General features: G+C 33.1%; 1 protein-coding gene across 4 annotated transcripts in view; it reads left to right on the top strand.

Moving 5' to 3' along the window:
- The window catches only part of CALCRL (calcitonin receptor like receptor), a 106,188-nt gene that overhangs the window by 61,017 nt on the left and 18,393 nt on the right, over positions 1-26,778 (top strand). For all 4 annotated transcript variants that reach the window (XM_033230923.1, XM_033230922.1, XM_033230924.1 and 1 more), the window contains 7 exons: positions 1,546-1,632; positions 3,811-3,943; positions 6,352-6,462; positions 6,566-6,678; positions 8,113-8,204; positions 23,646-23,772; positions 26,395-26,548. In XM_033230923.1, coding sequence (XP_033086814.1) covers positions 1,549-1,632; positions 3,811-3,943; positions 6,352-6,462; positions 6,566-6,678; positions 8,113-8,204; positions 23,646-23,772; positions 26,395-26,548 — 814 coding nt within the window. In that variant the 5' untranslated portion in view covers positions 1,546-1,548. The remainder of the gene's footprint in view (positions 1-1,545; positions 1,633-3,810; positions 3,944-6,351; positions 6,463-6,565; positions 6,679-8,112; positions 8,205-23,645; positions 23,773-26,394; positions 26,549-26,778) is intronic.

A 26,778-nucleotide genomic window follows, 5' to 3' on the forward strand; every position in this document is an offset into this window, starting at 1 on the left:
TTGTGAGCCTTATTCACTATCAGGAGAACAGCAGTGGAAAGACCCACCCCCATGATTCGTTTATCTCCCACCGGGTCCCTCCCACAACACGTGGGAATTATGTGAGCTACAAGATGAGATTTGAGGGGGGAACACAGAGCCAAACCATATCATTTAGTTAAATGAATATTATATTATATGGCTACATCCTGACAATATGTCAGAGTAGGTTGCTCCCGGACTTCACAGGGTGTAAGCATTTGGAAATACACTCCAGCATTTCTTGTCTCTTCCAATTAGGAAGCCAGTGGGTAGCATTTTAGAGGCCATTTTTCATTAGCTCAGAATTGTATTTAGTATTACAAATATTCAAACAAATATTTTATTTGATACACTTAATTCCCTGAAACCTTATTTCAAAATGTAGATGACTTAGGGAATCTTTTATTTCCTAATTTTTTTAAAAATTAATTTTCAGTAGTGAAGAATAATTTCTATTAAATTATAAGGACATTTTTATGATGTATAGATGTTGATTCTCAAGAAATTGTTTCAGAACAATTTCCTTCCTTAAATTACTGAGGAGTCAGAAAATTGAAAATGAGATGAGTACTTGCAGAAAATAAAGGTAAGCTTTTTTTTTTTTTTTTTTGAGGCAGAGTCACGCTCTGTCCCCCAGGCTGGAGTGCAGTGGCGCCATCTCGGCTCACTGCAAGCTCCGCCTCCCGGGTTCCTGCCTCAGCCTTCCGAGTAGCTGGGACTACAGGCGCCCGCCACCTCGCCCGGCTAGTTTTTTGTATTTTTTAGTAGAGACGGGGTTTCACCGTGTTAGCCAGGATGGTCTAGATTTCCTGACCTCGTGATCCACCCGTCTCGGCCTCCCAAAGTGCTAGGATTACAGGCTTGAGCCACCGCGCCCGGCCAGAGGTAAGCTTTATAATAAAATGTGCTATCAAAAATTTTTATGTCCATGAAAACTCTTTATTTTAATGCCTTTATAATTTGATCCCAATTTTGGTAAAGGAAAAAATGCAAGTTGTTTTCTAATTATCTATTTATCTATCATCTGTCTATCTATGTCTATCATCTTTAAGAAGTTTTTCTGTTTGAGAGCCTAATTAAATTAAATTAAAATGTACTTATAAGCTCCTTAACATTTTATACCATAATGCTTTTAAACATTTGCAATTTTAATCTATTTTAATCTACTGGGCAGGGTGGCTCATACCTGTAATCCTGGCCAACATGGTGAAACCCCATCTCTACTATAAATACAAAAATTAGCTGGGTGTGGTGGCACGCACCTGTAACCCATCTACTTGGGAGGCTGAGGAGGGAGGATTGCTTGAACCTGGGAAGTTCAGGCTCCAGTGAGCTGAGATTGTGGCACTGCACTCTAGCCTTGTTGACAGAGTGAGACCCTGTCTTAAAAAAAATGATTAATCAAATCTTTAAAGTAAAATTATTGAATTATTGTGTAGTTTTAAAATAAATTTTCTGTTAAGAACCATCTGCATTTATTTCATAAATATTGATGAATTATACTTCTTTTATCTTCTGTTGCAGTTTATGTTATATAGCATATTTCATTTTGGCTTAATGATGGAGAAAAAGTGTACCCTGTATTTTCTGGTTCTCTTGCCGTTTTTTATGGTAAGCATAAAAATATATACGATTATGTCTGTTTTTGCTTCCAGTATACCTATAATTGATAAAGAATATTAAAGAAATTACTAGATACAGAAATTAATTACATTTTTATATCCAATTGATACAGCAATAATGTGTTTTCATTCAGTGTATGCTTTTAGTCCTATAACAGGCATAAAATGAGAAGGAAGTGGAGGGGATCAGAATGGGAAAGATGAATACACACAAATGCGTAAGACACCAGAGGAAAGTAATCAGAGATTGAAAAAGAAATGGAATGACTCTATAGTACATGTTGTACATAGTAGAGAAAATAGTTTCAGCCAGAATTGTAGATTCAGAGTTAGATCTATTAAAGAAGTGATTTTCCCATTGATGTTTCTCCCATTCTGCCAGTTGATTGACATATCTTGATTGCAAGGCAATTTAGAACCATGCACTTTGTTTTAAATTTATTTCCTCAATCATTCATTCAAATTAGCAGACATTGATGTTAAATTTGGGGCAGGTGTGTGCATAAGTGTACACAGTCATCTGTCCCTGTACATGTATACACTGCGGATATGGTGCCCAAGGTCAAAGGTAGGCAAATAAGACAAAAACTAGATTGCTCTGCTGGAGGAGTCATATACTTCATACATTAATTTTATTTTTAATTATAGTAATGAATCACCCATATTTTTCTCTACCTCAAAATAAAATATTGACCGTGCTCTTATCTCATTATAAACACGAGAAACCAAGAGAGCTACTCTTATCTACTCCTGTGGCAGCAGGAATTTTCTTGAGGTGTTTCCAAGCAAACGCCACAAAGATGGAAACAATACAGAGAATACAGAAAACCTAAATGAGAAACAAACAAAGAAACAAAAAAACAAGAGTATATTCCTGTCAGCATTTGTATTTGAAAACATTTTCAAGTCTAGGAGCAGTCCAAATTCTGCACTTCTTAGATGATATCTTTAAGTTGACTTCAGCTCCCACCCTCCACTGAGCGAGCTGCATAGAACATTACTTTCCTGCAGGTAATTCTGTAACAGATTAGCAACTGATTATTGTAATTAAGAAATTATGACTCTTCGTCTTGAATTCATGTAAGATAGTGTATAAATCAGAGTCTGTGTTCCAAGTAGGGATAAAAATGATACGGATTTATGCACTTTTATGGACTTTTATGTGGTTTTCAAATACGTTAATTTTCTTGATGTTCCACATTTCCATTTATTACTTGTGTAGCACTACCATGGCATAAATCTTTATTTGGAAATTAAAACAATAAAGGAATGAAAGAGTTAATGTTAAATGGTGGTCACACAATGGTAAAACTTGAGCTTGAGTGGAATGTCATTTTGACTTTACTAAATTCAACTTCCTGCTAGAAAAAAGAAATACTACAATGAGGGGACAAAGGAAGGATAGGAAGATAACAGCTTATGGAATATAATTAATACAAATTATGCAATAATTACTGCTAAAAGTGTTAAAAAGAGGTTTATTTGGGCCTCATATTATAAATCAGAAAAAAGTCATGTGGAAACTAAAGTAGAGTTGAAGCTTTAAATAGTGCTACTATATTGGAAGAAAATAAATACATAACTTGTCCAAAAACATTACTGATGTGCATACAAGAAAAATTTCTATTTACCAACATCATAAATGATGTTGCCATTATTTTGATTATCAAAATATCATAACAATGGCAATACATTGTAAGTATTTCCATGTGCCAGATATATCTCCTCTGTTATCTTGATGCTATTTTATACTATTTTACAATAAGGAAGCAGAGGCTTAGGGAGAGGGGACAGACAATATCGTGCCTTCATTCACAGAGCCAGGAAAAACACTGGGGTCAGAGTGGAAGACATCTCTCTCTACATCCCAGAACACATATTAAGGAATGTCCTGGAGTTGGCTATCACAGGCTTCTGAGAACCGACTGTGCTTTCCCACTCTGCCAATGGTGACTTCTTGTTGGTGTTTTGAAATTGGACATGGTGGGGATATTTATACCATGGAAATAGCAAACACTACAAATTGGGGATTTTTCCCCAGAGAGCCAGTTTATCTTCCAGTACATCATTGCACTTGCTGTTTTCCACTGTGACAGACTGCCTTTGACAAACACATTTTCATAATCCTTTTCATGAAGTTGATGTTGTTGTTTTTTTAATCCCTTAGATTTTTGTTACAGCAGAATTAGAAGAGAGTCCTGAGGACTCAATTCAGTTGGGAGTTACTAGAAATAAAATCATGACAGCTCAATATGAATGTTACCAAAAGATTATGCAAGACCCCATTCAACAAGCAGAAGGTAAGCATGGCTACTTAATTGTAAATGCATTTGACATATTTTTAAAAGAAAACTACCCCCATTATATCATCATAAGTTCCTTAGGTCCATTATTAAAAATAGATTAATTGCTACCTTTTTGTATATGTGCAATTTTAATTATGTTTGAAGAACATTTTATGACATCATGTTATATTGCTTCTTAAAAACAATAAAAATATGTGACAGTGATCTGCTTAGTATGATTCTTTTTATGGTGCAAAGATATTTAAATCAAATAAGTATTAATATTAATACAAAAACACAAATCAATGACAGTTGACTTTTTCAGTTTATATAATTGTGTATTTCTTTTTTTTTTTTTTTTAACTACCTGCTTGACAGGAGGTTGCATAATAATATAATGAATACAAAAGTGTTGTTTTGCATAATACACACAATTTGCATAGTAGATTTGGTGGCAAAGTTAACGAAATCCAAGTGCTTCTGTTTACATTAAGATATTCTTTTGCTTTTTTGGGTAACATTTATTGAGAGCCTACTAAGCACCAGATGTTTGCCTAGATTCTGAAGATAAAAGATGAGTAGCACAAGCAGAGTTGCCAGATAAAGCAAAACAAAAACAGGTCCTATATTTTACCTGGCAACCTTAAAGAAAGGGTTATTTTCAAAATATCAAATGTAAAACTCACAGTAAAATAAAATTTAAAAGACTCTTTAGATATTTTTAACATTGAAACCCTTCCAAGCCTTCTTGCTATCTATTATGTAAAAGTAGATTTTAAATTTATTTGTTGAACAATAGGAATATCTTTGTAAAGTTTCATAATGAAAGTATTCTGTGGTGAAAGAAGTTTGGAATCATTGCATAATATATCTTCTTGAAGTTTCATAATATACTTTGTGATTTTAAATACCGTAGAAAGTCTTGCAATAAAGAGCTATTTTTATTTCAACTTTGGGTCTCTAAAATCCATTTGACCAGAGAAACTTTTTTCATGGAATACCTACTTACATCTCACTCAAATGCCATAAAACACAATTTCAAAAATTCTGCACCTTGCACTCTATCACATTACCAATGCTGTAGTGAATTAGATAGATTCTTTTGGAGCTGTGATATGGACATATCTGAGATGCTTTCTAAAACTACATCAAGAATTTTTTTTCCAATACGCCATGAAATGTATTTTATCTAGAAATATATGGATTCAAATTATTTAAATAATTGTCCAAAAAATGACAGGGCAGAAAACATTATCTAGGGAAACATTAAAATTTTGTTGTTTTTAAGTTCAATTTACTTGAACTTACAGGCCATCAGAATTTTGTTCTATTTTCATGAGGGCTAGACAAATTCCGATATTGCTTTACAAATCTGTTAAAAACAATAAACATCTCATGCAGCAATCAAGGTTCTATCTCTACCTGACAAGTTAGAAAATTACTTTTGGGCCAGGTGTGGTGGCTTACACCTGTAATCTCAGCACTTTGGGAGGCTGAGGTGGGTGAATCAAGAGGTCAAGAGATTGAGACCATCCTGGCCAACATGGTGGAACCTCGTCTCTACTAAAAATACAAAAATTAGCTGGGTGTAGTAGCACGTACCTGTAGTCCCAGTCACTTGGGAGGCTGAGGCAGGAGAATCACTTGAACCTGGGAGGCGGAGGTTGCAGTGATCCGAGATCACACCACTGCACTCCAGCTGGCGACAGAACGAGACTCCGTCCCCGCCCCCCCCCAAAAAAAGAAAATTACACTCTTGATGATAGACTGTTACAACATTTGAACATTGGTCGTTTAATTTACCTATGCCTTAAAAAAAACTATATATCTTAATGTAAGAAGTTCCTTCTTTAAGTTTGGAGAAAAATGTGAGATGATTAAACATTCTACTTTATTTGAAAAGAAAAGGAATGAAGAGCCAGAATTTGGTGAAGGGGCCTAAATAAGTATCTTTCAGGGTTACAACAGTATAATAGGAAATATTGGAATATTGATTTGCTTGCTTCAGAAAATACTAACACCTTGCCCTAAGAATATACTTTCTAAAATGAATCATGTTTTTAATTTCCCATTATTCTCTTATGTTAAGCATAGGGACACTAATTAATCTCTACATTATGGCTAAGGACAACTAGCAAAGACCATTTGATTTATTAAACAAATAGCTATCTTTGACAATTAGAATTAAATCTAAACTTTATATATTTAGGTATTTTAAAATTGAATTTAGAATTTAATTCACAAATTATTATAATATTACTTGGTGGGAAGCCAAATAATTTCTATATAGAGATTTTTATATAATATCTGCATTTTCAGTAGATAGCCTTTACTCCACATCAGTGTGAAACCACTTTTAAGACTATGTCTTCATGTATAAGTAGAGGGATTTAATTATCCCTAATTTTTATTTCCCCACTAAGGTGTTTATTGCAACAGAACCTGGGATGGATGGCTCTGCTGGAATAATGTTGCAGCAGGAACTGAATCAATGCAGCTCTGCCCTGATTACTTTCAGGACTTTGATCCATCAGGTAAAAGCAGAAATGTATCTACATATGTCCTTGACATCTATTTAATAAGCCCTAGGTTAATTAAATTACTGTTTTCCCTTTTTTTTTCTTTTTAATTTTAAAGAAAAAGTTACAAAGATCTGTGACCAAGATGGAAACTGGTTTAGACATCCAGCAAGCAACAGAACATGGACAAATTATACCCAGTGTAATGTTAACACCCACGAGAAAGTGAAGGTATGTCGTAATTCTGAATTGAAATTTAACTTACACTATCTATTTAAACAGCTTGTTTGTCCAATATTGTATTGAAGAAAATAAAGTCATTATTCCATTCCCTTATAAAGTCTTTTCATAATATAATTTGAGAAGAATAATGAAGAAATATATCCGTGGAAAAAAATTACTATTGATTTTGTCATTACACTGAAAAAGCAATCCTGTTAGGTAAGAGTGTAATTTACAAGTCAATGTTTCAGTTTTGGGGTTTCAAATTTTCCAAAGAAAACATACCTTAAAAGTGTAAGAAAAGGAAAATCTTTCATTTGCAGTGGAATTTCTAGAATGACCTCTGAAACTGCGCTCAAGTAAACAGGATAAGCCCAGCAGGGTTTAAAGTGTCCTGGCTCTCCCTCAGCAGAGGGCTCTCATTCTGACTGGCTCTTAGGTCACTCGCATTAACGATCGCATCCTTAAACACTACACATGGGAGTCAAGGTTAATTACACTTTGGCACTATAATATAGTTTCGATAGAAAATGCTTGCATGTATTTGCATGTGTTTGTAATAGAGGCAGTTTATTTCAGTGATTACAACTGTGAGTCCTAAAACCTGATCTCTTCTTTCTGCTTCTTACCAGCTGTTTGACCTTAAAAAAGCCATTTTACATCTCTCTGCTTCAGTCCCCTCATATATGAAATGAGGGTAAGAATAGATTCCGTTCTCATTATTTTCATAGGGATTGATTTAACATAAGGGAAATACTTAAAAGATCAGCATATAGTAAGCTCTTGATAACTACCAGCTATCGTTATGTTTATAAATAGTATATTCCCAGCTTATTCAGATAAGAATTGGAAGAAAATTATACAAATACATAATAAAGTGGTAGGTTACAAATAAATGGAATACAGACAAATAAAAATAAAAAAGTGAAAACCATGAGAAAGAACACATTTGTACAGATCATAGAATCTTCTAAGTTCACAAATTGAGATTTGCCTCTGAGCTTCAAATTTGCCAGGGAAAAAGAAACTCAGTTGGAAAAGAAACCTTTATCTGGCATTTAAGTCTGAACAAAACAAATCATCATGTAGCATTTGTTTGAAGGTGCACAAAATATAAAATACTAATTTCATATAGTATATAATCTAGATCAATAAAAGTATTGCCTTATAGATTTAATATTTGACTTCTAATTTTTTAAAAAAATATTTAAAAATAAAAAGGCATACAACTTATAAATTTTGATAATTTCACTGGAGAGGTATTCTTCATTCCAGACGCATTCAAGTATTTATTGGTTTGCAAGCTCATCATTGTAAGGCTATGAGATCACATATTTCTAAAAATATAGTTTATTAAATTGAATTTGAACTTCTGCATGTGTAGGATTATAGATACTTATGGTATTGATATGAACCAAATTTTTTTGTTTATACAAATTACAGACTGCACTAAATTTGTTTTACCTGACCATAATTGGACATGGATTATCTATTGCATCACTGCTTATCTCGCTTGGCATATTCTTTTATTTCAAGTAAGTAAATTTAAAATATTTTAAGAAAATTACTAGATGTGTCGGGTGAATGCTCCATCATGTGCACATTTATGTCATGTCTGACAAAATATACAAATATAGATGATTTATAATGTTTGAAATAAGTTGAATGTTTAAAATAAATTGAAATTAAGTTGATCTCAGCTTTGTAAAATATGTGGAGGAGATTGATGACATATCTTAACCTGAATTTTACAAAATTAGTAGGCATATAAAAGTGAAGACATATAATAAGGAGTCCAAACTAATATATAAACCTAACTATATTTGCTTTGGGAACTGTTAAATATTATAGGCCTTCTTAATTGTGTGTTTAGCTTTTGGCCAATTTTAATAACAGAATAAGTGTCCATTTTAGAAACTGGAATTTTGTGCAAATAATAACAATGGCATTTAACATATGTCATAAAAAATATAATCTAAATACACTTTGTTTAGGATTTTTCCTGGTTTGGAGGGTCATCATTAAAAAGGTGTGACTGTATTTTCAATTTTACTTGTAATTCACTCCTTTTTGAGGAGGAACAGTCAGCTCCAATTTTTTGAACAAAGCAATCAACAATCAATTTTAAATTTCTAGAAAGTTAAATTCTAAGTCATGCATGCATTATTTTATGCCTTCACATGATTTTCATAATTTTGATCATCAGTAATAATTACAGAATTCAGTGTGACAAGAGTAAGTAGCTATGTTTCATTGTATCTTCATCAGCATTGTCGTCATCTTCTGCTCCGTCTGCTCCTGTGGCTGCTACCGCCGCCGCTGCTCCTTCTCTTTTTTCTTTCTTCTTCTCCTTCTCCTTCTTCTTGTTCTTCTTTTTCCTCCTCCTCCTCTTCTTATTATTCCTCCTCCTACTCTTCCTCCTTCCTCCAACTTCCTTCTTCTACTAATTTTAAACAAAGAAGATATATATATAAACATATAATTTTAATATCCTATTAAGCAATTTCTTTTTTTTTTGAGGAGGAGTCTCGCTCTGTCGCCCGGACTGGAGTGCAGTGGCCGGATCTCAGCTCACTGCAAGCTCCGCCTCCTGGGTTTACGCCATTCTCCTGCCTCAGCCTCCCTAGTAGCTGGGACTACAGGCGCCTGCCACCTCGCCCGGCTAGTTTTTGTATTTTTAGTAGAGACGGGGTTTCACCGTGTTAGCCAGGATGGTCTCGATCTCCTGACCTCGTGATCCGCCCGTCTCGGCCTCCCAAAGTGCTGGGATTACAGGCTTGAGCCACCGCGCCCGGCCTAAGCAATTTCTTATATTTTTCTAATTTTATTTCATATCGTTTCTACAGTTTTAATTATAGCATTTAAAATATTTGAACTATTTTTATAACAGCATTATATAATTAGCACTTTATATGTTACTAAGCAGTTTTTAAACAACCATTTGAGCAGCTAAATAATTTCTCATTTAGTAAGTGTACAAAAGTTGTTATATAAATTCTCTATTTTTGAGTATTAACATTGCTTTCATTTTTTTCAATTAAAAAGCACTGCAATGGACATTATCAACTATAACTTTTCCCGTAGTTTGTACTATTTTCTCAGGCTACATTCCCAGAATCTTGGGATTTCTTGGTCAAAGGGTATATATCTTTTTATGGCTCTTGAAACACATCATCTCAAAAATATCTAAAATGAACATGTTCAAAACAAATTCATAGTATCTACCTCCTTCTAACCCAAGTTGGTTTTCTTCCAGAGTGACCCATCTTTACAAATGACACTACCAGAAATCCAATTACATTGGCCAGAAATTTAAGAGTGATCCATGATACATTTCTCTCATTTTTCTTCTCTGTCACTCTTTCCTTATACCTGGTGAACTTAACCTTTTGAAACCCTTCTAATCTATTCCATTTGCTGATCACTACTGCCATCACCAGCAGTCTTGTTCTATCTAGCTTCAGTAAATTCACTTTCTCTCTTCATTTAATTCTAAACAAGGCAGCCAGAATAATAGTTTCAAATATTTAGATCAAATATTGATTTGATTTTGCCATTCTTTGCTTTAAAATTTTTAGATTTTCCATTGTAATTCATATAAAACCAAAATCATTAACTTGCCCTGCCTGTTATCTTTGCCTCCTCCTTAGTCTAATTAAATGTATTTATCTTTCAGATCTAAATTTTAGCATCACTTCCTCAGTGAAATCTTCCTGAATTACTCATTGTAATATTTCCAGAATTGCAATTAATGATAGTAGACATAGGGTAAAATTTTAATTAACATTTGGAAGACCACTATCTCTGCAAATTAAAAACTAATACAGCTGAGAGTCTTCAGATTAAATGGTCTCTTTTTATGTTGCATGTTATAAGTCAAAATATCCAAGCACATTAAATTTTTGAAGAAGATAAAGGTAGGAAGTACAACAATTACATTTGCCTGTCAAAACCAGTGGCTACAGGGAGGACAGTAGTTTCTAGAATTCTAAGTCATACGGTCCCAAACAAGTTAGAATTTAGTAAAGATAAGTAAAGTCCTGCACCAATTTCTTTTTTTTTTTTTTTTTTTTTTTTTTTTTTTTTTTTTTGAGACAGAGTCTCGCTGTGTCGCCCAGGCTGGAGTACAGTGGCGTGATCTCGGCTCACTGCAAGCTCCGCCTCCCAGGTTCCCGCCATTCTCCCGCCTCAGCCTCCGAGTAGCTGGGACTACAGGCGCCCGCCACCGCGCCCGGCTAGTTTTTTGTATTTTTAGTAGAGACGGGGTTTCACCGTGTTAGCCAGGAGGGTCTCGATCTCCTGACCTCGTGATCCGCCCGCCTCGGCCTCCCAAAGTGCTGGGATTACAGGCTTGAGCCACCGCGCCCGGCCTTCCTGCACCAATTTCCTAAAGTCAAATGCAAAATTAATTATGTCCCTTCATGTGAAAGAGTCTAAGATTTAATGGAAAATGCTTGCTGTGAACTAATTAGATAAGAGTAGAGCTGCCAAGTGAAAACAATACTGCAAGCCAAATGATACCAACAAATGTACAGTATTCAATTTTAAATCTCTAATCAGACCACTTATTCACCTGGTTCACTATATGAGAGCAAAGTAAGATATCATAAAAATTAACTTATCAAGTGAAGAAATTGAAGAAAATATCAACTGATCAGGGCATCAAGGTACCATACCAGGAGCGTTAAGCCAGAAAAAGACAAAATATATAAGGCACAATGTATGACTTCAAGAATCCAAATTACTATAATTAAGAATACAGTTGGTATTCTTATATATATATAATATAATATATATAATAACAAACAGAAAAAAATCAGCTCAATTAAAAAATAAAAAAAATGAATATAACTAAACAAAATGTAATGAACCTTGCCATCTGCCTTCCTGTCACTCAGGGTTTTCAGACAGAAATTAGCTGTTAACCTATCAGGAAAGTTGAAGTAGATGGCTTTTCTATCCTGGGTTCATAGCTAGACCTGAGGATCTTTAATGATCTTTCCAAGCCCAAAAATCTACGAATGAAACAGTAATTTAGTAAAGAGGATTAGAATGAAAGAATTATCTTTTTAATCAAAATATACAATCTCTATATCAGGGAAGTTGGTATCCGTCAAAGTATTTTGCAAGCTTAAAGCAATCTACACAGGTAAACTGTATTTCTTATTGATAAAGAATTGGAATAAAGTCATGTTCAATATTTTTATATCTGCCTTATGTATGTTTTATTCAAGAACAAATACTATTCAACTGACACTCACGACTAATTTTAAATTTTAATTGAAGGGTTAAAATTTAAAATCAGAGAATGTTTATTTCATCTATGGAGAAGTGCTTTTTTAAAACTGGTATTGTGTATATATTTACGAAATTATTAACTTTAAGGATGCAACCTGTAGGCACATTCCTCATTCCGAAAGAGAGGCCAGAAATTTGGTTCTCCCAAATACTGTTCTCATGTTTTACATATAAATAGGCCAATTTTTTAGAAAAATAATATTTTTTTAAAATAAAGATTACTGTGTGCAATAAATACATGCATTTGTTATTTGCTAAAATGCCCATGCTTTTAAATAAGATGTATAACATGCTACATAGGCAAAACTTTGTTAAAGGAAATGAGTGTCTTGCCAATATAAGAAATTTGACCTCTACATAAAAGAAAAAATATGTTTTTCAAATAATTACCTTGCTTCTACTTGAAGTTTTTACTGAAAGTACAATTAACTGTTTATTCCATATAGTGAACTGAAAGGAAAAAAAAAGAATTTTTCAATGGTGAGTTAGTATGAGAGGTATGCACTTGAATTCAGGCATAACTTAATTTTAATGTATAGTATAAGATAATGATTAAGACATGGGATGTATTCCAAACTTGTCATGTCTACTTGCTAATAGTATGGACTTAGCCTGATTTTGCTTTAAATAAGCCCCAGGGATATGTGTGTTTGTGTGTGTGTGTGTGTTTATAATGGGTCATGATGTTATTTAAAATACTGGGCAAAGTAGACTCATATAGGACCTGGCATTTAGGAGCCCCTCAATAAGTAGTAAGAGTTACTAATTTTTTTCATTAGACTATATCAATCATACAGGCACTCAGAATACATTTATGTACTCATCTGAAATACTCACATGTAACAGTAATACAAAGTAAAATAAAGAAAACAAAACAAAAAAAATGAGTGTTATTCTGGAGATACAAAGACCTGGGGGACACTGAGAAAGGAAAGAACCATTCTAACTCATAGAATCTGAAGATTCCTGAGGTGATACTCTAATTAAAGCAAATGCTTCAATGATGGGTAAAACTTCAATAGATAGAAATTATAAGCCATAAGCGGTGAAGTGATTGTCTAGTCTTACACCTAATGTTACTTATTTTCTAATTAAGTAACATTTTCAAGATTTCTCTTGATCTGTGTTCTAGTTCACTTAATTATTTTAATTGACTCTACAAATCTTTAAAAATGAATTTGAAAAGAAAGAAGCAAAACTGCAAATTTTCCTTTATTATTATAATTCTCAGGCCTTAGGTAAAACACGAGAAATCGTCTTCAAGTAAAACTCATGCATAGCATTTTAAATATTTTCTGTATGTCTAGATGTCATTACAGGAGACTGTGTTCTTCCTTTCTTTCTTGTTTTAGAGATAGGCTCTCACTGTGTCACCAGACTGGAGTGCAGTGGCACGATCATAGCTCACTACAGCTTCAAACGCCTGAGCTCAAGCAATCCTCCCCAACTCAGCCTCCCAAGTAGCAAGGACTACAGGCATACACCATCATACCCAGATACTTTTTTAACTATTTTTTTCTTTAGAGATGGAGTTTAATTATATTACTCAGGCTGGTCTCAAACTCCTGACCTCAAGTGATCCTCCTGTCTCAGCCTCCCAAACTGTCGGGGTTACAAACATAAGCCACTGTGCCCAGCCTGAGAGTGTTCTTTAGACAGGCAGAGTTGGTCTGAAATTCCACTTTGTCACTTACTTGCTGTGTAGCGTGGAACATGTTCTTTCATTTTTCTAATCCTCAGTTGTGTGTGTTAAAAATGCAGATCATATTAGTATCTACATCATAGATTTGCTATCAGGACTGAGCTAATGGCAGGGTTATCAGTGAGATGCAGTGTTAATCAGAGTGTCTGATTCAAAAAATGTTATCTATGATTGGCATAGTTCTTACTTCTTATTAGTCCATTACAAGGTTTGAATATAAATATTTAGCTCTGGTAGGTATGTTATATCAGTAAGATCTTTAAAAACAAAATTAAATAGTTCAGGTTCTAGTTTTAAATGGACCATGTTTATAAAGAAAATATTCATGTAAAAAAATAAGTAAACATTGAACATTTTTATAACCAAATTAATAATATAATTACGATAGAAAAAAACTATGGTTAAGTAAATCAGTCAAAAGTAATACGATTTTTTTATGACCATAAGATAACATGTAGCTTACTCCATTTTTGAATCAATATTAAGGAATTTTTAGTCTTTGAATTTAGATACTTCTAACATTTATTCCACAGAATTATCTACCGGACATGTCACTAGAATTAATGAAAATAGTTTTATAAAGTTAGCTTTATGAGAGCAGGAGTCACCTCTGCTTTGTTTCTTTATACATCTCAGGGCTTAGCATAGGATCTTGCACATAGCAGGCGCTCCGTAAATTTTTAAGGAATGAAGACATGAACTGACTTTGAAGCTAACATATAGGATAGACTTGCCCATGTCTTATCTGTAACCTTCAACATGTCCCTTAAGATTGTCTGGCCTTATTTGTCTCCATCAACAAAGAAAGGCATTAGACTAAGACTCTAAAATTCAAATCAGTAGAAGCATCTGTGTAAAACAAGATGAAAGACTCTGCAGCTAGATCCAAGGAAGAATAGGGCCATCTCAGAAAATATTGAATTTGAATGGTTCATGAATCATGTTCTTGTGAAGTCAGGGGCAATAGAAATTATTAGCTTTCGTCCAACTAACCTGAAAACAATTCCTAGAGGAGTTGATGTTTCACAGAAAATTATTCATTGTGTATAAAAATATCTATTAGCAGATCCTTTCTGTTTCTTAACCCAGTTCCTCATACTGTAGTTATTCTTGCTTATTCGGTATGGGAAACTTTTTTCCTCTTCTTTGGTAACTGAGGGTCACTGACCCACCCTAATAAAAACCAAGAACCATACAAAAAGTTGATTTAGGATACTGTTTGTTATTTTTTATTTAGAGAGAGAAAAGTCTGCCACTCATCCATTCTTTAAATTAGAAACAGAGAACACAAAACAGTATTCACCAGATATACTTCAGTTTTATATTAGAGCCAATTAAAGGAACAAGTCAGAGCAGGAGATAAAAAGAAAGGGAACAGAGAGGGAGGGGAAAAGCGAACGAGACATCACTTTAGGGCTTGCCAAGCCCTGAGAGGCGATGACTCTTACTCATAATGATTCTTGGAAAAACAAAGTGGAACCCTTTAGATAAATAAATAAATAAATAAATAAATAAATAAACTTTACTGGAATTAGTTACAAATTATATTTTAATTACTGTTTAAAATCAGAGAGCAGAGCAAATCTTACTCTTACAACCTAGACAAAAGGCTTCATCTTTTTTCCACAGAAAAGAGAGCATATGACATCTATCCAGCTTTTATAGAAAAAAAGATAAAATGCTGTTGTTTTTTATTTTATTTTATTTTATTTTATTTATTTTTTAAAGAACATCTTTGCTAACATTCAGACACTGACCCCAATCAATTTAAAAGCCAAGTTGCGTATTTGGAACTATGTAAACAATGATATCTTCTGTAGGTACTTGCCATAGGTCCCAAATAAAATTCAGAAAAATAACCTCTATCCAATTGGTAGACCAAAGCATTCAAATTTAACTTATTAAAATAACCTGTTATTGCTTGTATTTCTGCTTCTCAGTACAAATGACCAAAATTCTCATTTTTTTCTTAGATCACATCTGAATATATTTAAACAGTATTGTGAACTGTTATCTCATTTCCAGTTTCTTCATATTTTTTTTCAATTAGAGCAAGTATAGTTTTTCTTTAAGCTATAACTTTTCTCTGAAAATTGTGCATGATCAATCTTTTTTTTTTTTTTTTTTGAAATGGAGTCTTGCTCTGTCGCCCAGGCTGGAGCGCAGTGGCACGATCTTGGCTCACTGCAACCTCCACTTCCCCGGTTCAAGCGATTCTCCTGCCTCAGCCTCCCACATCATTAATCTTTAAACCATATTTAAACACAGCTATTAATGAATTCCTACGTGGAAACCTATAGAGTTTGCTCTACTGATTACCCTGATGTTGTACCTGTTTTGACATATTGGAACTTTGACTTTTCATTTATTTAAAACCTGGCAATACTGCACTGTCAGAGGTTTGACAAGGACTGAGTTCAAAAGCAGTCATGTAGTGTTATCTGAACAGCACACCCTTCACTGCCTACCCAGCATAACGCTTGCTCTCTTAACTCACAGTACGTTCATTTATTCATTGTAAATTTGTTATACACTATGGTCCTGAGATATAGCCTATTCTGTGGTCTGTATCCCAGGTTTCCTTCAGCTTAACATTAGATGTTATTTATTTAACTTTTTTTTTTTTTTTGAGACGGAGTCTCGCTCTGTCGCCCAGGCTGGAGTGCAGTGGCCCGATCTCCGCTCACTGCAAGCTCCGCCTCCCGGGTTCCCACCATTCTCCTGCCTCAGCCTCCCGAGTAGCTGGGACTACAGTCGCCCGCCACCGCGCCCGGCTAGTTTTTTGTATTTTCAGTAGAGACGGGGTTTCACCGTGTTAGCTAGGATGGTCTCGATCTCCTGAATTCATGATCCGCCCGCCTCGGTCTCCCAAAATGCTGAGATTACAGGTGTGAGAACTATAGGTTTTCTTAAATGTTTTATTCGGTCATACTCATTGAGTCTATCTCCAAATTAATGAATTTTAATCAATTAGTGAACAAAAAAATCCATCCCTCTCAAACTGAATGTTGTGAGGGGGGAATACATTCTTATTCCATAATGTGAGATGGTGCCAAAATGTTTCAAATATGTCTATTTTAGCTGCATCTCATTTCCAGTTGTTCCAAAAGTGAATTGAAAATAATTGCATTTCTACATAGAGTATACGGTTTGAATGTGAACAGAATAGTGCAAGGAATAATGGACATGCTTTAACATTAACCTGTTCTGCTATAAGGTCATTGCTATTACTGGCTTATGGAGAAGAGTCCCAGGTATGGAAATATAAAGTAAATACAGTTACTGAATTAGATAATTTGGACTTAAGATATAAAAAATATAAAGCTACAAATCCACATTAAATATGCATATTTTATTCCTAGGGATATATTTGATAAATATGCAATTTCAGAATAGTGAATTTCATCATACGTGCTATTTAATTTAAGCATACCCAAATTTTCATGGCAATAGAATGACAATACATTTTGAAAATTATATCATTATTTGAATAGATTAAAATTTTGTTATTTGAAATAGAAAATAGAAATAAATAACATTTTTCCCAAAAGTCGTAATATATTTTACAATTGGGTTTTCCATTATTATAGACAGTTTATTTTTCTAGATCAAACCAACAGACATATATGAGAAGAAAGTCAAAGCACACTCTCAAAACTGTAGTTTATTTTTAGTATTTAGGAAAAAGAAAAAAACAGAGTGACTGGATATTATGCTGCTAACATTTGCTGATGAAACATTAAGATGTCAAAAACCAAGAAGGTCTTACATGAAAGAGATGGGGATAATTTTTTAAAAGAATAAAGTAAACAATTTTTCATTAATCATTAAAAAAGCTATATAACATAAAAGAGTATGAACTTCAGAATCAAAAAGCCATTCAGTAAGTTATGTTCTTTGAATTTAATTTACTCATTCTATAGAATGGAAAAAAAGCCATCGTGGACTTTTACGTTGTACTCTGTCACATGGCTTGTTCTTGCCCCTCAGAAACTTTAAGCTCAGGGCTTTGACAAACAGGGATGTCTTCCTATCTGGGATTACATTGTTTAATTTATGTGCCTATTTACCCTCCGCTATAATAGGAGTCACAGGAGGTCAGGGTTTTGCTTTGTATTATTCACAACTGTTTCCCCAGTTCTAGTAACAGTGCCCAAAATATTACTATCCAATAGTAAGTGACTAGCAGGAAAATAAAGTAGTCAGAAGCTTTATTGCTTTCTTGAGAACTTCAAAATTCAAACTCAATAGATCACTTAATAAGAGTGTAACCTTGAGAAACTTACCTCCATTTTATTAAAAGATAATAATACTTCAAGGAGTTGTTAAATATGATAAGGACTTTCAAGTGCTTATCTCTGTGCTGAGGATATTCTAAGGGTTTCAAAAATCGTGGCTGCTATTATTATAAATTTTGCCTCTGAAAAGGTTTTTGGTTGGTTGGTTGGTTTTGGAGCCCAAGAATCACAGGGATTCAGAAAGACTTTCTTCTCTTGGTTTCCTGCTCACTAGAACACCAGGAAAAGCAGCCTTACCAAAGCAGTTCACAAACAATAGAAAATCAGTTGTCCATACAAAATGAACATGGCTGTTCCTTATGCAGCCTGATACTCCTATATTTCATTAAGTCAGCAGCCCTGAAATGCAAGGGCATGGGAGGAGGGAGCATAATGGAGGAAGAGTAATCATTTCTCCTCTAGGACCTTCATTGAACACCTTGGTTGGAATACTCACACTCTTTCTAATCTGGCCTAATCTAATTTGGATCACCAGCGCCTCCAAAAGAGAGCTACTGAAAGAGGTTATAGACTTCTCATATGTAAACATGTGATTCTATCAACTTGAGAGTTCCATTGAATAGACAAAAGATAGTCACACTACTGATTCTTTTAATGTACTTGTTGTTTTCTGCCTATTGTTTGTGGCGGTGTTCAGATTGATGGTTTCCTTTTGGATACATTGTTAGTGCTTTTTTGGGGGAAAGATCTGAGAAATTGGAAATTAAATTAGATAAGGTAGAATAAGAAAGCAAATAATTTGTAGACTGTGCTATTCTTATATTGCTTATACTTTCCCCTTTCATGATTCATTTTGCTCATAATTAGTATTGAGAAAAGTAGTTTGGAAGTTTTTAGCTCATGTCAAAAGCAAATGGAAAACAGAGGCAAGGTTATTGTCCATATATTGCAGAACTTTGAAGATGGAGTACTATAATATTTGGGATCTGCATGATAGTGAACCTGGCAATTTGGCAACAACTATAGAAAGAATGAGATTTCTTGGGAAGATAATTTAGATTGCTTTATGTATTGCCCTTTATCATATGGAAATTCTGTCTAATGCTAATTCCTGTTTGGTAAGAAAAAAATGACTATTTTTCTGTTTGATTGAGTTACTTAAAATATACATATATTAATATAAAGGAAGTTTTACATTACTGAGGTAAACCTGCATGCTATTTTATTATTTGTACCTAAAACCCATTAGAGCATTTGATTAAAATCAGCAATATGATAATTACGTTAAAAAACAACAGCTAACTTAACATCGAGTGTTTATCATGGGTTAGATGTTATGCTAAGAGTTTAAGTGATTTACTTCCTCTAACTTTCAAGTCAATCCTATGAAGTACAATTTTTATCCCTAAATTACAGATCAGAAAATTAAAAATTCAAGATCTTAAATAATTTACCCAAAGTCATACCGTCAATAATTTACCCAAAGTCATACCGTCAATAGATGGCAGAGTTCAGATTCACTGTCTGAACTACACATAGTGACTTGACGCTACTTGCTTCTAAAATTGTTCTAAAAGTGAATTGAAAGACACAGTTTCATTACATATAAAGTATAATGATTTTGTTGACACAATAATATCAACTGCCTCTGTAACTCTGCTTGCCAAAATTGCATATTGAAGTAGCATTTTAAAATAATTATATGTAAAAAATATGAAATAGAAACAATCCGGACCCACAAACCACATTTTCTGTTCTGTGGTTATGCTGGGATAGAAAGGGAGATTATAAAATTTAAAGAAAGTGAAGGATTTTTGTAAACGTTCTCTAAGCCTCTAAGATAATTGCTTTTACTATTTTGAATAAAATAAAAATATTTAAGAATTTAAGTTAAGTAAAATTTGTTACAGGTTAGTATATTTGAAAAAATATACAAATATTTTAGGGCTTCATTTGAACAAATCATGTGTTTACCAATGACATGTTTTTGGTTTTCACTTACAAGTTGATTCTATTTGTACCAATCTACTTACATGTGTTAAGGAATATGTTTAGAAACAAACAAAATACATCGTCAGAAAAATCTGAGCCATTTTTATACTAGACATTGATAGAAACCATATGTTACTTAGCATCTGCATTTGTTCAAGTTGCACAGTGCCTGGAGGTAGAGATGGAAGAAACTGAAGCAAAAGGTTAGTATTTTAGACAGTAGGACATATTTACACAACACTAAATGAAATGATGTGGCAATGATCCAGTTTACTATAATTTGGGCAGCTAAAATGGATATCAGTTTCCAAAGCAGAAGTCTTTGGTTTGAGTTATATAGGGTGGATTATCTAGTCTGACCACGTTATTTGGGTAATTGTGTAAAACATTCTGAATAAACTTTAATGTCTTTGTAATGAAATTATTTAATGCATCTTCTTAAGAACTTGTTTTGTCTTGATATTAAATATTCAATAAATTTCAAGGGAATTTCATTCTATTATTTCAAAACTTTACCCATAATGATATTGTTTGGGTCTTAAAAAGGGAAATATGGTATATCCTTTTATCCCATACTAAGAGAATAAGAAGTCATTTGTGTGTGTGTGTGTGTGTGTGTGTGTGTGTGTTTGACTCACAATAATGACATTTTTGGAAGAGAATATATACCGGCAGCTCATTTTTAAGTACTTACCTTTCAAGACAAATTTAGGCAGGAGCAGGTTCAAAAAAAAAAAAAGGGAATTCTGACAGGAACAGAAACACAGAACATCACAGAGGATGTTTAACTTTATACAAATAGGATTAAACTTTAACTGTATACAAGAGGATTAAAATTTTTCATCAACTAACTACAGTTAGCATTTTATTTTACTCCCTTCCAATCTTTTCACATGTGAATATTATTAATATAAACAGTTAAAATATAAATGTATTTATTATGTTCCTAGCTCCTATCTTTCAGCTCTTCTATCATGTCTTATTTATTTTATTTCACTTTTTAATTGACATATAATAATTGTACATATTTATGGGGTACACAGTGATGTTTAGAAATCTACAATATATAGGGATTAGATCAGGATAATTAGCATATCCATCATCCCAAATATTTATAATTTCTTTGTATTGGGAAAATTCAATATCCTTCTTCTAGTTCTCTTTAATTATTTTTCTAATTTTTACTATCATGCAATATGCCCACATAATCCTTCTAGCTATTTAAAACTACATGTTAACTATAGTCATCCTACAGTGATGCAGAACACTAGAATTTATTCCTCTTAGCTAGCTGTAATTTTGTATCCTTTAACAAATCTCTCCCTATCTCCATCTTCCCCCTACCCTTTCCAGCCTCTAGTTCTACTTTTTTCTTCTACGCAATCAACTTTTTTAAAGCTTCCACAAATGAGTGAGAGCATGCAGGCTTTCTTTCTGTTCCTGGCTTATTTCATTTAATGTACTGTCCTCCAGTTCCATCTGTAACACAGTGAATGAGAGAAGTCCTTTTTTTTTTTTTTTTTTTTTTATGGTAGAATAGTTCTGTTTTTGAAAGTCTCCTTTAATGTTTGCTTTCCTTTATTTCAACTTACTTCTTACGAATATATCTTATTTGCTGTTTAAGCAAACCTTCTCAATCTTTTTGTTATAGTTTGAAAACCATGAAATTTTGTTATTTATAGATATGTCTTAGCCAATGGACTTAGATATATGTGTGCTCAGCAGAAAAATGACAAAATCACCCAGTTAAGAAAAATGCTTTACTTTTTTTCCCTTGATGGTAGCTGAGTTACTTATATTGTATTACTAAAAACATGTATATTTGCATAGATAAGCAGTTCCTTTCTAAACAATACTTGGCACTCAATAGACATAGCTAAGCTCAAAGCAGGCATTTTAAAATAAGACCATATGAACAAATGTTGTATGTCTATAACTTTCATCATGGAACACTGATGAATTACAGAAATAAACCACACGTAATATAACTGATTTGAAAAGAACATTATTTACTAGACTTTTTCTGATATTCATTAACTCTCTTCATGCTCAATGAACAGAAAGTAATTATGTCACTGCTGGGGCATTTTATCAAAAATAGGATTGTCTTTCTCTCAGTGTTGAATTTTCCTAAGTAATAGCAGGAATCATGCCACTCTTCTGTTCAAAACTTTCAAAGATTCTTTTTTTCTATAGAATATAATCAATAATCTGTAGATAAGGCCTGATTACTGCCTGCGTCACTACTCTTATACACTACAAAGTCAGGCCAAAGTAAACCACTCTTTAATATGAAAATACTAGCTGGTTCCAGTTGTTTCTATTTTGATGGATTCCAGCTGGATTTCACATATTTGTTGGCATATGAATGAATGTCTTACACACACTCAGCAGTCATTCCAAGAGCCATCTTGCCCATGAATCCTTTCATAGAAGTCTTGTAGAAGGCATATATTGACAATTTATAAATATTGATTTGGATCAAATATTCCTCCAGACTCTTTAATTACTAGAGCTATATATGGAATCACAGACCTGTAGCTGGAAGAAAGGCAATTTCAGAGGCAATATCCTCTAAACTGCATTTTTAAATATAGAAAATCTTGGCATCCCATCCTAATTCTAATATCCTGGGCACACAGTCTATTTAAGATAAAGAGATGTAGTGATAAAATTAGGTAAAGTTCTCCTTAAAGTTTCCAAAATAGAAGCCTTTGGCTTGAATTATATATGGTGGATTATATAGGTTGATCATATTAATGGCATTTAAAACACATACACACACACACACACATATCATGAAATTGTATGCCTCTAGTGAAATAATTCCTCAGGTCTTCATATGAGTTCACACTTGACATTAAGTATTCAGGTACAAGTGGATCCCATGCTATTATTTTGAAACTTTAATCATAATGAGCCTTTGAGTAAATGCATTATAAAGGAGGTACTGCTTGAACATAGGCAGGCAGTCATATGTGCATAATCTTCTCAGAGAGGAGGTGGATTCAATCTAAGAGTGACATCACTTATCATTAGTGGCACTTTTTGTTGAAATCTGCTTTTATGTGAACTCCACACAGTGAACTCTCTTTTGTTTTATAAAAGAGAAACTCTAGTAAAAGGCGGTATTACTTTTACCTTACATATGGCTGCACCAATTAGAAAAATTCAGTAAAGCTGAGCAAATCTCATTGGTTGCTAAGTTTACATTTTTATCAATTCATCTATTCTGAATACTTTGTTATTTTTTCCAGATTGGTCTGTGTAATGACCATCATCACAACAAAACACACAGTTATATTTAAACAGAACAATATATATGGTATAATGAAAAAAGAGTTATCCACATGAGAATCTGACAGCAAATACAAAGTGTTCAAATTAATTAGTTGCATAAGTTTTGATCAATTATCTAACTTTACTGAATCCCAATGTTTGCAAAATGAGTTAAACTATTAATTATGTTCAGAAATTAATAGAGAAAGTCATGTAGAGGCTTGTACAGGCAAATTTTCTAGCCATATGTGTATTTACCTCTACTGGAGCAACTCATTTGTCTCTAGGTTTTAAGCACTTACAGGTTTTCCCTAATTAAGATTTTATAATGAGTGGATTTTAGGGAGAAAAAATAATTCTTTCAAAAGTGGAACAGCTGCTATGAATTGGGAATGTATCTTATTTGAATAATGATTAATAAATAAACATTTCATGATGTGAACACACTTGTTCTTCTTGCTTTTTAGGAGCCTAAGTTGCCAAAGGATTACCTTACACAAAAATCTGTTCTTCTCATTTGTTTGTAACTCTGTTGTAACAATCATTCACCTCACTGCAGTGGCCAACAACCAGGCCTTAGTAGCCACAAATCCTGTAAGTAAACCAAGATTGTGCCCTTGGTTCAAGGGCCTAATGGGAAAGGTGGAACATGGCTGATATATGGATAATGTGTATAATTAAGTACACATATATGTATATTTTCAAGTCTGACATATATGTACATTTTCAAGTCTCTATATCTTGGGGAATATTGAGAAATATTTACCTTTCTACATTAGAATACAGCTACATCTACTCTACAGAGTATTCCCCCAGAGTATTCTCAATATTCCCCAAGATATGAGTGAACATCGAAAAGTGTAATATATTTATTTGCTTCAGCTATTTATACATATACACATATCTTCACTTCATTTTATAGCTGTAGAGTCCTCCTGCTATGAGACATAATAGTTTATCACTACATAATATTTATTCAATCCAAATGAAAAACTCAAAGCAATGAACTCTGCATAGTTCGAAAAAATAGTACCTGCACATGGAAAACTTAAATAAATTATATTTTTTGTATCAGGTTGACTTTAAAAAGTCAATAAAACCAGGAAAAGAATGAACTGTACATATCCTACTTGAGATTAAACTTCATAGCATAACGTTTTAAAAGGAACTACAGTGTTCGATCTCAATAAACATTTATAAATTGCTGCCTTACAGGCCATATTTTTAAGACAGAGTTTAAAATTTACTTATCTAAATGTATACATTTTGTGTAAGCTATATGCATATGTTAAATGTTTAAATTAAAATATCTGCATACATAAACATACATTCAAATTGTAAAAATTATCAGCTTTTATAATGTTTATGGAATATTTACTATATTTTGTATATGTGTATGTGTCTATATAAAGTGTTTTTTAAAAGAAAAAAATTAGTGACTGAAATCAGGAAGGGAAAAAATTGTTAACAAGTGGGTCAATAAATAGTCTCGTGTGTGTTTTATGTGTGTTTTTAGAGTAACTTTCAAAATTCTAAAATTCCCTGCATTGTTTGCACATGTGCATCCGATTGCTTAATCTTGTATATGCTCCACTCTGAAGTCATTGGATTAGAAAACACACTGGGGTATAATTAGCAACATAAAAATCGGGCTAATGTCCTGCCATTTTAGAGTGAATTTCTGTAAGACAAGGAGATTCAGAGTTTTGTCTTGAAGCTGCAGAGCATGAGATTCTAAATCTTGTATTTGTACACAAAGATGTGTTTAATAAACACATTATAAATTGTCATATATTTTTGTTTTATATTACTAATGCCCTGCATAGAAATATTTTTCTGCAGTATGTTCTTAATTCTTTTTTATTGTAATGGTTTATTGATTAACTTTTTGAATGAAATCAAGAATTAGAAGCCCAATTAAATATAAATATTTAAAAACTCTTTAGATAAAAAGTTGAAGCCGAAATTTGTAATTTCTTTCCATATAGTAGACTATCTCATTTTCACCTTTGAGTGAACTTTAATATAATGCTGTGTTTTACATAAAGGTACATTATTTAAAATTTAATGTTATGTATTCTGCAGATACATTTAATGAATAAATAGGTTTTACAAATATCCTTTAGTTAGGAGGCATTGTATATAATGAAAACAAAATTGGAATGTTCAGGTTGTAGATTTGATTGATGTATAAATATTAGCAAATCATTGAACTTCTCTGGTACTAAGCTTTTTTATGTATAAAATATATGCCTAATGATAATGTACACCTCATAGGACTACTGTAAGAATTAAATAAAACAATATTTGTAAAAGTATTTTAGGCTAACTTCCGGGCACATGCCATTATTACTATTCTGTGATAACCCAATATTAACAATCCAGTGCATTTTCTTTTCAATTTTATTTTTGGTTAAAAAAACTATTTCAAAAATAATGATAATTGCCACTAAACATTTATTGATTTTCAGACTAGAAACTGGAGCCAATAGGAGTAACAGGTCATGTATTTTTGGGAAAGCTTTAATTGTATTCTCCTCTTTAAGGGAGTAAACTGTCACTCTTACTCTTTTGTGTTTTCTTTGCTGTAATTTGAATGTCTCTCTTCCTTGCCTCTTTTAAAGTAGAGAAGCAAGAATGGAGACCTCAGGAAAAACAGAAGGGAAACAATAATCTGGTCCTCTTTTTACTTACACAAAGCCCTCAAACCCCGTATTTGGATAGGATAACCTATGGATATATTAGATTATTATTTAATAAGCATTTGCATGAGGAGCATGTAATATGCAAAACTTTTCAAGTATCTGGGCACTTTTAATGAATTGGTTGTAAAATTACTATTATTTTCAGCAGAGTGCAACAGTCAAGGGATTCATGATGATGTAAATAAGTGTAAAGTTATTTATGTGTGACACTTTTATACTTATAATTACATAATAACAAAAATACATTCAGAAAATACACATTCACTAAATAAAGTAGATTTAGAATTTAGGCTTTTTTCTGGAAGATACACCATTATAAATCTTTGGAGTCTGTGGCTAAAAACTTCAAAGGCATCATTAGATGACTACGAAGACTGGCATTCCACAAATCCTAATCATTAATGTCTAGGATTTTGTGTGGAGGGGAGAAAGTTCCATGTTTCCTGAGCTAAAACTATTGCTTTACATGTCAATTCATAAACAAGTAAATATTGTTTTTTTCTTCTCACAGGTTAGTTGCAAAGTGTCCCAGTTCATTCATCTTTACCTGATGGGCTGTAATTACTTTTGGATGCTCTGTGAAGGCATTTACCTACACACACTTATCGTGGTGGCTGTGTTTGCAGAGAAGCAACACTTAATGTGGTATTATTTTCTTGGCTGGGGTAAGTGTCATTATACATACTTGTTGATTCAATGGATTAAAAAAGCCTTTGGAGGATGCCAGGTTCCTCTGCAATACGAATATACCAATGGGTAATCATTTTTAAAGAATATCAGGTGATTAACTTTTGCCTATTATTGCAAATTGCAACATTTTAAGCAAAGAATCACTGACTCATCCATTGTTTTCAGTAGTCACAAGTCAATATATAATAGTGTCTTTTTTTCTATT

This window comes from Trachypithecus francoisi, unplaced genomic scaffold (assembly GCF_009764315.1).
Source record: "Trachypithecus francoisi isolate TF-2019V2 unplaced genomic scaffold, Tfra_2.0 Lachesis_group13, whole genome shotgun sequence".
Classification (NCBI taxonomy): domain Eukaryota; kingdom Metazoa; phylum Chordata; class Mammalia; order Primates; family Cercopithecidae; genus Trachypithecus; species Trachypithecus francoisi.